Source organism: Corvus brachyrhynchos, unplaced genomic scaffold (assembly GCF_000691975.1).
Source record: "Corvus brachyrhynchos isolate BGI_N302 unplaced genomic scaffold, ASM69197v1 scaffold106, whole genome shotgun sequence".
NCBI lineage: Eukaryota > Metazoa > Chordata > Aves > Passeriformes > Corvidae > Corvus > Corvus brachyrhynchos.
Genome location: NW_008238834.1, coordinates 2,033,295 through 2,045,615, shown reverse-complemented (window position 1 = coordinate 2,045,615; position 12,321 = coordinate 2,033,295). Strand labels below are relative to the sequence as shown.

Genomic DNA, 12,321 nt, shown 5'->3' with positions numbered 1-12,321 from the left:
GCAGGTAATATTTAAAGATCTCCTGAGAAAGGTCCTGTACTAAAATAATATTTGAAAATAGAGATCTAGCAAAGGAAATAGTTCTGTAGTATTCACACTTCACAGTCAAGAATGAATCAGTAAGAATGGGAAGTGAATTTCAGTAGAAACTTGGGAAACTCTGAAAACTTGCTTAAATATAAATTCCATAGAAAAGAGGAAGAGGAGAGAGGAAGCCTTGGGTAGGAGAAGGGGTATGCTGTAAGGAGACGATGAATGGTAGGAGGTAGTGATATTTTCTGCTTCCCAGGAAGCAGTTATTTAAGAGTAGGAGCATATACTTTTCTGGAAGAGGGAATATAAGTTAAGAGAACTGCACTTTTGAGATCTCCAGACCAGTTGTACATGGGATTTGCATACAAATTTGTCTTGACTTAACTAAAATAGAAATATTTTTGTATCTGGAGTTATAAAATCAAGACGGTAAAGCTTCTGAAGTTACGGAAGTGTGTTAAAAATCACTTGGGGTTTTTTTGGTCAAGAACGCGCAAACCCTTTCTTTTGGACTATGGCCGCCCTTCGCCTGGTGGGGGCGCTGGTGATACAGCGTTCGGGGAAACGCGGCTCGGCCCCGTCTGGTTCAGGCCGTGACAGTTCTTGTTTTGCTGTTTAACAGAGTGGGACCATGTCAAAGCTATCAAAATTTGAAATTGAGTTACCTGCAGCACCCAAGTCATCCAAGCTCAGCCTTTCTGAAAGAGATATTGCTATGGCTACAATGTACGTATCTCACTCATCAGGTCTTTCTTGGGAAGGTGGGACAGTTCGGGAATTCTGGGAGAAGACAAAAACAATACGATGGTTGCACTTGTTTCTTGTTTTAGCAGCACTGTTGCACTTCAGTTACTGCCTTGAACAAAGCATCTAAACAACCCTCTTGGGGCAAGGTGGGGAGGGGAAGGAAATGGAGAAATCTTACATGAAATTGTTCCCGATTACCACAGAAGTTTAGAGAATGTTTCATTTTTTAGTTGATATTTTGATAGAGGAATCGTTCACAGATGCTTAACTTGCATGGGTATAGGTCATGCATTGTGATGTCTTTCACTTTTAATTAAATTATCACCTGACTTAGGTAATCTCATCTCTTCTTTTAGGATAAAATGCATGGCTCTAAGAGATTGGTAGAGCTTTTAATTGAAAATAATGCTTTAATCCTGTTGTCTTGTTAGATATGGGCAGCTTTATGTTCTCTATTTGAGGCATCACTCAAGGACTTCCAACAGTACAGGAGCAGAAGTAGTACTCTATCACTTACCCAGGTAAGAGCAGAATGAAGAACAGTAGTGGCACTTCCCATCTGTGTCAGGGTGTTGTGGTTTAATCCCAGCTGGCAACTAAGTACCACCAGCTGCTCCCCCAAACCCCTGGTGGCAGGGGCACCAAAAGGTAAAACTCATGGGTTGAGATCAGAACAGTTTAATAAGTGAAATGGAGTAAAAACTAATAGTAGTAATGAAAAGGGGGTGGAGGAGGGAATAAAACCCATGAAAAGCAAGTGACACAATAACAGTTGCTCACAGCCCAGCCTGTCCCAAGCACTGATCTGTGCCTCCTGGCCCACTTCCCCCCGTTTATTTACTCAGCATGATGTCCTAAGGTATGGAATATCCCTTTGGCCAGTTCAGGTCTGCTGTCCTGGCCCTGCTCCCTCCCAGCTCCTTGTACACCTGCTTGCTGGCAGAATATGGGAAACAAAGAAGTCCTTGATATAGAGTAAGCTCTGTTCACAACAGCTAAAACATCAGTGTCTTATCAATGTTTTTCTCATACTAAATCCAAAATACAGCACTGTACCAGCTCCTAGGAAGAAAATAAACTGGGTCCCAGCAAAACCAGGACGAAAACACGTCTTTTATAGTCTAAACAGGCTTGTTGACCAGTTCTTATTTCTCTTTGTTTCCATAGAGAGGGCTCCTGTAAGAAGACACATATTTTAAAGCTGAACAGAACTGGGAAGTTTGCACTGAATGTAGTGGATAACTTGGTGGTAGTACATCATCAGGATACTGAGGTCTGATTTATTTATATTATGTTGTGCCGTAACTTTGAGAAGTTCCAGGCAGGTTTTAGTAACACTCTAGAAATTACATTTCTATATTCTTAGCTTTGCCAAAAGCCAGAGTATTTGCAGGAACAAAACCATAACACTGTAAGAGATTCAAATTTATCCTTTTATCTTGATGGGCTAACATACAATCAGGGTTGTTGGTAATGCCTGCTTTCTTCTTACACTGTTCTTGCTTCTTGTCAGTTTCTTCTGATGCTTTGCTGCTGCACTGTGTAGGCTTTTAAGGCATTATACAAAGAGGTAGAATTAAATTGGATACTAAATTATTAATCCTGGGAAACTTCTCATATTTGAATGATAATGTTTCTATGACACAGACTTAGGCTCCTTTAGTTTGAATGCCTGGGTCTGTAAAAACTTGTATGAAACAAGCCTTCTTGTCTTACCATAGGTAAACCTTCCTTGTCTGTAGCCCCAGTAGCAAGGCTTGGTCAGTGGTTAAGATGAAGTGGTACTTTGCTCTTAACTTGGGAAAAGGCTTGGACTTCTTGTATTGTGTTCTCTTGGACAACTTCAAGAACTGGGGCATGTTACCTCCTTAGGAGGGTTAATTGATGTTTCATTTATATTTCATGTTAATTCTACTCATTAGCATTTAACCCAGAGCACTTTCTCCCCAGCGTTTTGGTCAAGGTATAAACATGACTATAGAAACCCAGAAAACATTACTCACTTTGGCTTTGGGAGACACCAGTAACTGAAGTTTCACTGGCACTGAAAGCAAAGTTGCTTTCCATGGTGGTCCATACTGGGTAGAAGCGTTAAGTGACTTGAGTTGAACAAGACTGAATGGTAGAAGCATGAGAATATCATAGGAAGATACTGGAAACTGGGAGGAAAATGGTGCATCCGTGACTAAGCTGTGTCAAAGTCAGGTGTCTTTTTACCAGGGCCTGTAATGACAGTTCCAGGGGCAATGGTTTTAGACCAAAGGGGGATAGATTTAGATGGGATGCAGGGAAGCAATTTTTACCCTGAGGGTGGTGAGACCCTGTAACAGGATACCCCATCACCAAAAGCGTTCAAGGCCGGGTTGGGTGGGGCCTTGAGGAACCTGATAAGTGAAAGATGTCATCACCCCCAGTCCATCCCTTCCAACCCCAACTATTCTATGATTCTAACAGAGAATACAAGATGGAAATGTGAAAAGCAGACTGAATGCATGTAAAGGGGTGGTGATTCACATTTGTGAATACTAATTTCGTCTTTTTAATTGCAGACTTCAGTTATATTTGACATCAAGCTAAAAGGAGAATTTGATGGCTCCACAACCATCCATCAGTTTGTACTTCCACCTCGATCAATACAACCCTATCAAATACCTGTAGCAGGTAGAACCACTATATAATGAATAACCTAACACTTAGCAAGAGTACTTAAATGTAACAGCTCACATACAGGAGTGCTTCAGGTTTTAGGAGGCTGCCTACTAACACTTGAGTTATACATATTTGAGAGGGTGAGGAAGGAAGAAGGTAAGAAGCAATTGAGCATAAGTTGGTGTTCCAACTGTGTGCCAGCTACAGAAGAGTTGCTGTTAGAGGTGCGTGCTTCTTATAGTACTTTGCTTTTACTTTGCTTGAAAATTGTTGGGTTTGGGGAGTTTCTTGGCCATGACTCTCAAAACTTGTGGGTGCTCAAAAGCAGTTCATGCTTTTCTGGCTTAAATCAGGATTACATGACTTAGGAATTTAGAGGCTGAAAGACAATACAAGCTCAGAATCAAGTTTGGGACCTGTTTAGAAGTAATGCTACAATCAGTATTAGGACTTAAATGGTTAGATTCTTCTTGGATTTCTGTTCTCCAGCCCTAGAAGTGTGACCCTCAAGCTGGGAGTAACTAGAAATAGTCTGAGCACAGTTTCAGTAGCAGGTGATAAAGCAGCAAGGTTCTCTTTGTAGAAGAGAAAGGTGCTTCTATACAAAAAGATTGCATATTAAAAGCTCTTTAACATCTGAGAGCAAGTATGATAAATCTGCAGGTGGAGACCTGTATTAAACAAAGGTTAGGATCAGAATGTACAAACCACTGCTCCTTTTAGAGAGTATACATTTAAACACAGCAAATGGAGTCTGTGTATTTAGAATTACAGTACTAGAGCTGGAATATTTATGCATGCATTATTTCACTTGGCTGAAAAACAAGAGAGTCATGTTTTGAAGGATTTGTTTGCCTTCTCAGTGTCAGATTTTCTTTGTAGATCTGGCTACACAAATGGGTCTCTCTTTTTGACTGCATGCTACAGTGTTAACCAGATGTTATTTTTTCTGCAGGCCCAGCTTCTGTGACAAGTCAGGCTCCTGTTCCATGTAAACTCTGTATCCTTTAAATCCTCTCAAAAAGTAAAAACTTCATTCTAAGTATCGAGCAGGGAAGAAGGAAGCATTTGCTACCTTGACTCCTTAACAGAGCAGTTTTAGCCAATTATGCACATGTACTTCAAGACAAAATAATATGCTTCATAATAGCCTCATAATGCTTTCACAGAGTTGTAAACACTGAAGTCTAGTATAATACCACATTTCCTGATTATTTGAGACACATGTATGAAATTATTGAATAAGGACATTGTAAGATTGAAGGCATCATTCCAAGAAGATGGTTCAAAACCTCAGAAGTAAAAGTGACAGTAAATGAAAGTATGTTAATGGGATCTGCTTCTCTACAGTAATGTGAATTCAGGAGAAACAGTTTAGAATCAATGTTAATATGGATGTTAAAACTTTAACATTTAGATTCTTCTTCTTGGATTGTCTTTCAACCTGATATTATCATCAGTGCAAGTGAAGGTAAGTGGTGAGCTCTTGGACTCTACAGTATTCATTATCAGGGGGGCTAGGGTGTACACTTTCAGTGCACAAAGCAGCTTAAAACTTAAGTGGCTTATTAGGTACATCTGCTGAGTTGATCACTCTTGGTAGTGATAACTGAGGATGATGCTATCTCTACAACTTTTCAAGGGTAATGCTGCTCTAAAATACAGGCTTAGAAAGGCAAATAATCTAGATTTGTGTTCATTTAAGCGTGGAAAAATTGTATGTCTAGGCTATACTGTACAAGGCAATTCACTTTGTTTACTCCTTCAAATCAAGGTTACCTCTGGAGTCTTCAGGTGAAACTTGAACCTGTAGTTAACCTCTTGCTAGATAAAGGAAAACTAATGGATTTCCTTCTCCAGAGAAAAGAATGCAAAATGGTTATCCTGTCTGTATGCTCTCAAAGTAAGTTCAAGTGTGTTGTCTGTATCTTGAAAGTACAAAACTGCTTATTCATACTCACCCAAGTTAGCTAAGCTAGTTTTAGGTTTGAGATCACCCCTGAAGTGACCTTGGTCCTGTGGGATGTCATTTGCCCCAACTACCCTCAGTCACTATTCTAAAGGAATTTAACAGCATGAAAAAATTAACTTTCCCCCCTTGCCCCCACCATTCAATTCAAATATACCTGACATGATTGAAAGTGTTGCATAAAAGTTTAAAATTAAGTACAGAATAGAGATCACCTTTTGAAAAAGGCAACATTCAAGCTCCTGGTTACTTCTCCTCACAGCTCTTCTTTTCTTTTTATCTTTTCAGTGCTCAGTGAGCCAGAAAGAGGATCACTATCTGTGATTGCAACTGTTTTTGACAAACTGAATCATGAATACAAGAAGTACTTGGAAGCTGAGCAAAGCTATACTATGGTAAACCATGTTAGCTAGAGTGGCTTACAGAGACAGGACAATTCTGTTTGCTTCTCAGGTGGCATGAAGGTGCAGGCATGCTCTTTCTACTTAGGAAATTTAGGCTTACCTCAAAAGGTCCTGACTGCCTCAGGCTCCCAGTAAAAGTCTACTGTGCAAAGTGATCCTCACTTAACACTTGTGAGTTAATATACCCCAGTGCTTGAAAGCAGAGAGAAGGTAGAAGCTGAAAAAGCAACTGTGAATCAGTAACTACTACCTTGGTTTCCAAAGCACTGATTTCACTGCACACTGTATCGTGGCGTAACATAGGCAGTCCTGATACCTCGCACTTACTTCTGTTAAAATACCCAATTTGAGCACTAGCTCAGAGTACAGTCACATACTCAAAACTCTTGGAAGCCTGAGGGCCTGTGGCAGTGTAGTTAGCTTGATTCATCTCCTGGCTTTGAGGTATATAATAGCAGCTGTATTTATATAACTTTAAAGATCTTTTAATATAATGTGACCACAGATACGAATTTCCTTGTTAACAAAACATATTTATAGTTATGTTTGAAATAGAAAACAGTCTGTACAAGTGTGACTGACTTGGAACTGTACTACAACACTACAGTTTTCTTTCTAAAAGACTTTGTTTTCTCCTAGGTGGTAGAAACAGGCCTGAGTAGAAGTAATCCACTCCTGAAACGTCCTGTCCGCACTCAAGCAGTTATTGACCAGTCTGATATGTACACACATGTTTTATCTGTTTTTACAGAAAAGAAGGTAAGTTAATTTTAAGGGCTAATTAAATAATTTAAAGGGCTAATTTGGTAGCAGTATCAGAACAGCCAACTTAAGTTGACTGCTTGAAATTGGCTGCAGGAAGCTTTGTTAGGATTAGGATATTTTGATGCCCATTCTTATGGGGTTATTAACAGAAAAGCTATGCAAGTTCCCACTAACACTTTCTTCCTTGTCCAGGAAGCACCCCATAAGTTCACTATAGCTGTCTTGATGGAATACATTCGCTCTCTCAACCAGTTCCAGATTGCAGTTCAGGTAAATCACTTATGTGCTAACTACATTGCCCCATTCTGGGGCAAGTCTAGTCTTGGTCACATGTGCAAGTCCTATACAATACTGACTTCTAGATTATAAAAACAGGTATAGAGACATACCTTTCATTGTCTTCTTCCTACATTCACAGCACTACTTGTATGAGCTGGTTATCAAAACCCTTGTTCAACACAACTTGTTCTACATGCTCCATCAGTTTCTGCAGTACCATGTGCTCAGTGACTCAAAGCCTTTGGTATGTAAGACAAGTAGCTCCAATAAGCTAGTGAGGGAGGTGAGAAGTCTTCAGAATTTTAAGGTTATTTCTACTTTTGCCCTAGGCTTGTCTCTTACTTTCCCTGGAAAGCATTTACCCTCCTGCACATCAGCTCTCGCTGGACATGTTAAAAGTAAGCACTTCTCACTCTAGTAACTCCATGCCAGATGTGGGTTAGACTGGTCAAACAGCTTCCCTGACCAGGCTTGAGGTGACTAACTAGCATCAGTCATTTGCATGCATTGGAAGCATTGTCTTACAGCTGTGATTGACTTCACAGAGGCTTTCCACAGCAAATGATGAAATAGTGGAAGTTCTGTTGTCCAAACACCAAGTTTTGGCTGCCTTGAGATTCATCAGGGGTATTGGAGGACACGACAGCATTTCAGCCCGCAAATTCCTCGATGCAGCGAAACAAGCAGAGGATGAGATGCTTTTCTACACCATATTCCGATTCTTTGAGCAAAGAAACCAGCGGTTACGAGGAAACCCCAGCTTCACACCAGGTAAGCAATAAGCAGGTTGACCAAGATACTCAGCTGTACAAACACAACTAAGACTTGTTTCATTTCCAATCCAGTTGAGCCTATATTAGAAGATAAAACTCATGGTACTTTTTAGCCTATGTTTTGTACCTACCTTTAAGCACAGTTCCACATTAACTTGTCTTACTCCTTTGTCTGCTGCACCCAGGAGTAAAGAGGCTGAGCTAAACATAAACTCGCAGATGAACCTTTTTGACTTGCAGGTGCTCTCACTGCTTAGCTTAGCAGAGCCATTATCTCCAATTAGTGCTTTCTCCTGAAGTCAGCAACCAGGTTGGGAAACCTTTGAGTTCAGTTGTCTATTTCCACTAATTACAAAAAATTCAAGCCCTGTTTTATGCTACAGTTCTTCTTCCTTTAAAAGCCAAGCCAAACTTTTGCACCAGCAACATGTTTGCAATCACCAGACATGCTGTTGGCACAGAATCCCACCCCAAGCTCTTGTATCTTGACAGTAAAGGGCTCTCATGGCTGTGAATCTGCTGGTTAGATACATGAACTAGATACAGAAACTAGATCAAACATCTACTTCACCTCAAGAATGAGTCACAGAACTGGAAATAGCTCAGTATTCCAGTGCTTTCTATTTGTTCAACTCCTGTACTCAAACATGTTAAAGATAAGAGTTAGTACTAATAAATTAAGGTAAGTGAAACTACACAATCTTGGCTCTTGGTTTCTGAGTTGTAAAGTGAACATTAACTTTTATTTTGTCCCCCTAAGGTGAGCACTGTGAAGAACATGTCACCTTCTTCAAACAAGTTTTTGGAGAACAAGCTCTCATGAAACCCACAACATTCTGAAAGACTCTTCCACTGAAATGTATAAACTTAATTTATTGCATTTAAGTAGATTTTTGGACTACAAAATTGCTATTTTATAATAAAGTATATACAAGACATTTTGGCAAATAGTACTAAAAATATTACAACTTGTGATGGCTTCCCCCTAAAAATAGAGACAAAAATTGCATTGACCTGCATTTAAAATTAGTGTCAGTAGTTTAGCAGTCCATTCTCATACACATCACCTCAATTTCATTGACAAAATGCTATTCAACTCTCACTACAGCTGGCTTAGGTTTCTGGAGAAAAAAGATGCAACCTCTTGAAAACAGAAGTGTTTTAGTAATATTATTAACACATCTAGTAATACTGCTACTTGAGCCACACTTAGCATTTCCTGAGTTTAAAGCTATGTCCAAAGCTGCAGCTGGTATCTTCTAGCTGAATCTGTGCAGTAGTCAAGTCTGTGGTGGTTACAGTGTGATAGTCATAGAACGTTGCTGCGCTTCAGTTCTTAAGAGCTGGGCCTAAGCCACAGTTCAAGGAGTCCACTGAACACTGTTAAAAACTAGAAGTAGAGGAGTCTCTCCCGTTCTGTACCTCTGGTCCTCTCTTGTGCAGCACGAGTTTTAGCTTTATTTACTGATGGGCCTGAGTGAGAGAGAACAAAGTTATCCAAAGGCTCCACATTACAGCTGATCAGTCATCAGGAAGCATGCATGATCTTCGTGTCTAGGGCCAGCTTAACATTCAGAAATGTGCTTCTGCTCAGCTGTTAATAACTCTCAGCAGCAACAAGGGCAGTGGTAGATGAATCCCCACCAGTCTTAAACTGAGCCTTACTTAATGGGGTTAAGTCTACCTTTAAGGACTACACTATACATGTGCATTTCCAAATTCAAGAGGACAGTGCTTGGACCATCCTCACTGCAAGGTATTACAGCTGGTGATGGGGTCAGTGGCTCTGACCCAGGAAGAGGTGACGGGTCCGGGGAGATGGTCCCAAAAGGAGTCGCCTTCCCGGGGTCCGGTGTCTTCCTCTCAGCTGCTGGCAGAGGAGCCCTTGCAGAGGCTGTCAGCTCTTTAGTGATATCAGCTCGTGATTCCAGCTCAGCTCTGCAGGGCAGCCTGTGGCTGGTTCCGCACGAAGGGAGCTTTATTGCATGTCCCCTCTGGCGAAGGGGAGAGCCAGGGACAAGAACCCTCTCTGAGCCACAGGGGCCCATTGATCTTGCTTTTATAGGAACACAGGGGATCAGCAAGGGGACCAATGGATTACAGAGGGTCTGGGACAGACGAACGGGTTACAGAACGATCTGCATAGTGTCTCCCAAAGGATTGTGGGTCTACCTTTCCTCGCCATGACCCAAGAAGTAGTTGCCTTTCCAGGGAGTCCTGCTGGGAGATTGAGCAATCTCCTTATCTCAGCAGACATCCCTCCAGGGCAGTGGCTGGGCATACCCCACAGCAAGGCAAGATTGTTCCTGCATGTGCAGGAACAGTGTCCCACGGGAGGCTTGTTACTTCCACCCTCCATCCCAGTCCCCAGGTTGAAACATGCAAATCATGCTGCTCTCTGGGGGCCACAGGGGCCCAGCAGCCACCTTCACAAAGCACAGCAAAGTGCAGCCACATTGGCCAGGCTATGCTTGCTTCAGTTCAGCAAGCCCACCACAGTGAGCTTACAGTGCCACCAGTCAGCCTTTGCTTTCCAAAAGACAGGCACCTTGGATGAGAGGGGCACATTTAAGTGCTGCTTTTCATCTCTGCAGTCCTTTCCATGGCATGGAAAGTCCACAGACAGCAATTTTTGTTTGAAGTGTGGTATAGAACAGGCTGTCACATCTTACCTATGTAACTAAGGAGAACTGGAAGAAATATCAGTCCATGTGTTGCTCCCAGCACAACCATAGCTAGATACATCCTGAAGTAGAATATCTTGAAGATTTGAGATTTGGAAAAAGCCAATACTACAATTCCTCCAAATTTGGTCAGTGTGATACCACTGAAAACCTGGCAATAAAAAAAAGTGTTTTAAGTGGTAAACAGAGCTTTAGGTAATCCATTCCCTTCAAGTATGTAGCATTTGGTAACATTTCTGTGTAATCTAAAGCTCCTATATGTAGTATTCCTCCTGCCCTGCCAGTCTAGAACCAAATCAAGATGTACTCAGGAGAAGAGCTCATCTTTTTGGTCCCACAGGACAGGCTCAGTATGATTAAAAATCCACTTTGATCTCTGCAGCCACCTAATTAATTTTTGCTTGAGCCAGATACAGATGAAAACCATTACTTAAATTAACTTGTGTTCCAGTGAAATTCTGTATGTGGCTGCAGTACACATATCACAAGAACTGTCCATTCCAACCCCATATTTAGTTTAAGATCAGTACTGCCTAAACACTGAGCCCTGCTTGTTTTCTACAAGCTCCAACTGCATCCCATATTCACAACAACCTTTCCTAGTCACCTCTGACTATCTGGAAGAGAAACACTTGAACTTTAATGGGACAATTTGAGATTTATCCAAACTACTAGGTCAGCTAAAGCATTTAGCTCTTCTCTACTATTAGGTAGTAGTAACATGAGATTAAAAATGAGTCTTCATCATCCCTATTACTAGTAGAAGCCTGGGTTGACCTTAAGAGCTTTAAGCATTCCAAAAAGAAAAAGGCAAGGCCATCTTTATGTCTTAAGACTATCATCTATAATATTTCTTAAAATAGTAAAGCTGTTACTTGGCTACTCATTTTTCCCTCCCCACCCAGCAGATACTCACTGAGCTGCCCATGTGAGACAGAGCTTCTTCTGCACGCTCTACTCGACTGCCCTTGGTACTAACAGTGAATGCTCTTGTCACATGACTGCAGAATTCCACAGCAATACCACAGCTCTGGAGAGTGAAAGGAAACACGCATGAAAACACCAGTTAAAGGAGCACTTTGATGGCAAGGTCTCTCTTCAGAATTCGGGATGAGCTAGAAAGATTCCTATCACCTGTGATCAGTCCTCAGGGTAAAGTACCATGGGAAGTTACAAGCTTAGTGTTAGTTGCTTCCCAGAGGCTGTTGCAGGCACTGTGTGGTGTTTTACCACCAATCGCTGCTAACAGACAAGCAAACAGGAAGCAGAACATGACATTGTTTCAGAGGTCAAAAGTTTCCTGATGTTGAAGCAAGCTGGCTTTGATGCAGTGCATTGCAGTGAACATTGAACACTAGGATCAGTTTACAACTATCAGGTGCAATAACATTGCTTTAGAATAACACTGAATGTACATCCTGATTTGATACCATAACAATTTAGCTGATCAGTCATTTACAACACTAACTGAACACTTAGCTAATCTTGGCCTTACCTAGTAGATGCATGCTTGAACATACATCTAACTCTAACATGGGCCAGCAGTTTACACTAACCCTCAGACCGGCCACAAACCTCTAGAGAACACAGTAAGCCAGAGCAACCAATAGCTGCTTGCTGGAGCTAATTCTGGAGTGCTTTACCAAGGCTCTCTCTGTCCAAATGATTCCATTCACTTATGCAAGAACAATACTGGTGCTAGCATATCCCAGATCTACTCTGTAGAACATAAATATAGCAGAAGCCTTAACACAGACTTATGCATCCTCCCCCTTCAGCATGAACCACCTGTGTTGATGTGGAGCAGCACCAAGCCTAGATAGCAGCAGTAAAGCTGTTGCTGCAAAACAGGAGTGACCTCCACCAGAGGCAGTATAGCTTCAGTTCAATTGCTGTATTTTATCAGTACCAGGACTAGTTGTCAGAATAAACTTGTTTTCTCTTCTTCTAGATGTGTTAAGATAGTTCCAATTACTGTTCAAATGCCTGTCGAAGTTTAGTAGCAGAATACTGCTCAG

General features: G+C 41.3%; 2 protein-coding genes across 2 annotated transcripts in view; one reads left to right on the top strand and one right to left on the bottom strand.

Moving 5' to 3' along the window:
- Positions 1-8,572, top strand: part of CUNH18orf8 (chromosome unknown C18orf8 homolog) — a 17,002-nt gene extending 8,430 nt beyond the window's left edge. The window contains exons 7-20 of the mRNA XM_017738251.1: positions 656-759; positions 1,212-1,301; positions 1,948-2,053; positions 3,330-3,441; positions 4,385-4,429; positions 4,847-4,900; positions 5,204-5,332; positions 5,687-5,793; positions 6,442-6,561; positions 6,760-6,837; positions 6,986-7,090; positions 7,176-7,244; positions 7,392-7,617; positions 8,380-8,572. Of these exons, the coding sequence (XP_017593740.1) occupies positions 656-759; positions 1,212-1,301; positions 1,948-2,053; positions 3,330-3,441; positions 4,385-4,429; positions 4,847-4,900; positions 5,204-5,332; positions 5,687-5,793; positions 6,442-6,561; positions 6,760-6,837; positions 6,986-7,090; positions 7,176-7,244; positions 7,392-7,617; positions 8,380-8,459 (1,425 nt within the window). The 3' untranslated portion in view covers positions 8,460-8,572. The remainder of the gene's footprint in view (positions 1-655; positions 760-1,211; positions 1,302-1,947; positions 2,054-3,329; positions 3,442-4,384; positions 4,430-4,846; positions 4,901-5,203; positions 5,333-5,686; positions 5,794-6,441; positions 6,562-6,759; positions 6,838-6,985; positions 7,091-7,175; positions 7,245-7,391; positions 7,618-8,379) is intronic.
- The window catches only part of NPC1 (NPC intracellular cholesterol transporter 1), a 42,083-nt gene continuing 38,234 nt past the window's right edge, over positions 8,473-12,321 (bottom strand). Inside the window, exons 24-26 of the mRNA XM_017738250.1 lie at positions 11,220-11,333; positions 10,292-10,454; positions 8,473-9,092 (exon numbers count right to left, since the gene is read on the bottom strand). Coding sequence (XP_017593739.1) covers positions 9,010-9,092; positions 10,292-10,454; positions 11,220-11,333 — 360 coding nt within the window. The 3' untranslated portion in view covers positions 8,473-9,009. The remainder of the gene's footprint in view (positions 9,093-10,291; positions 10,455-11,219; positions 11,334-12,321) is intronic.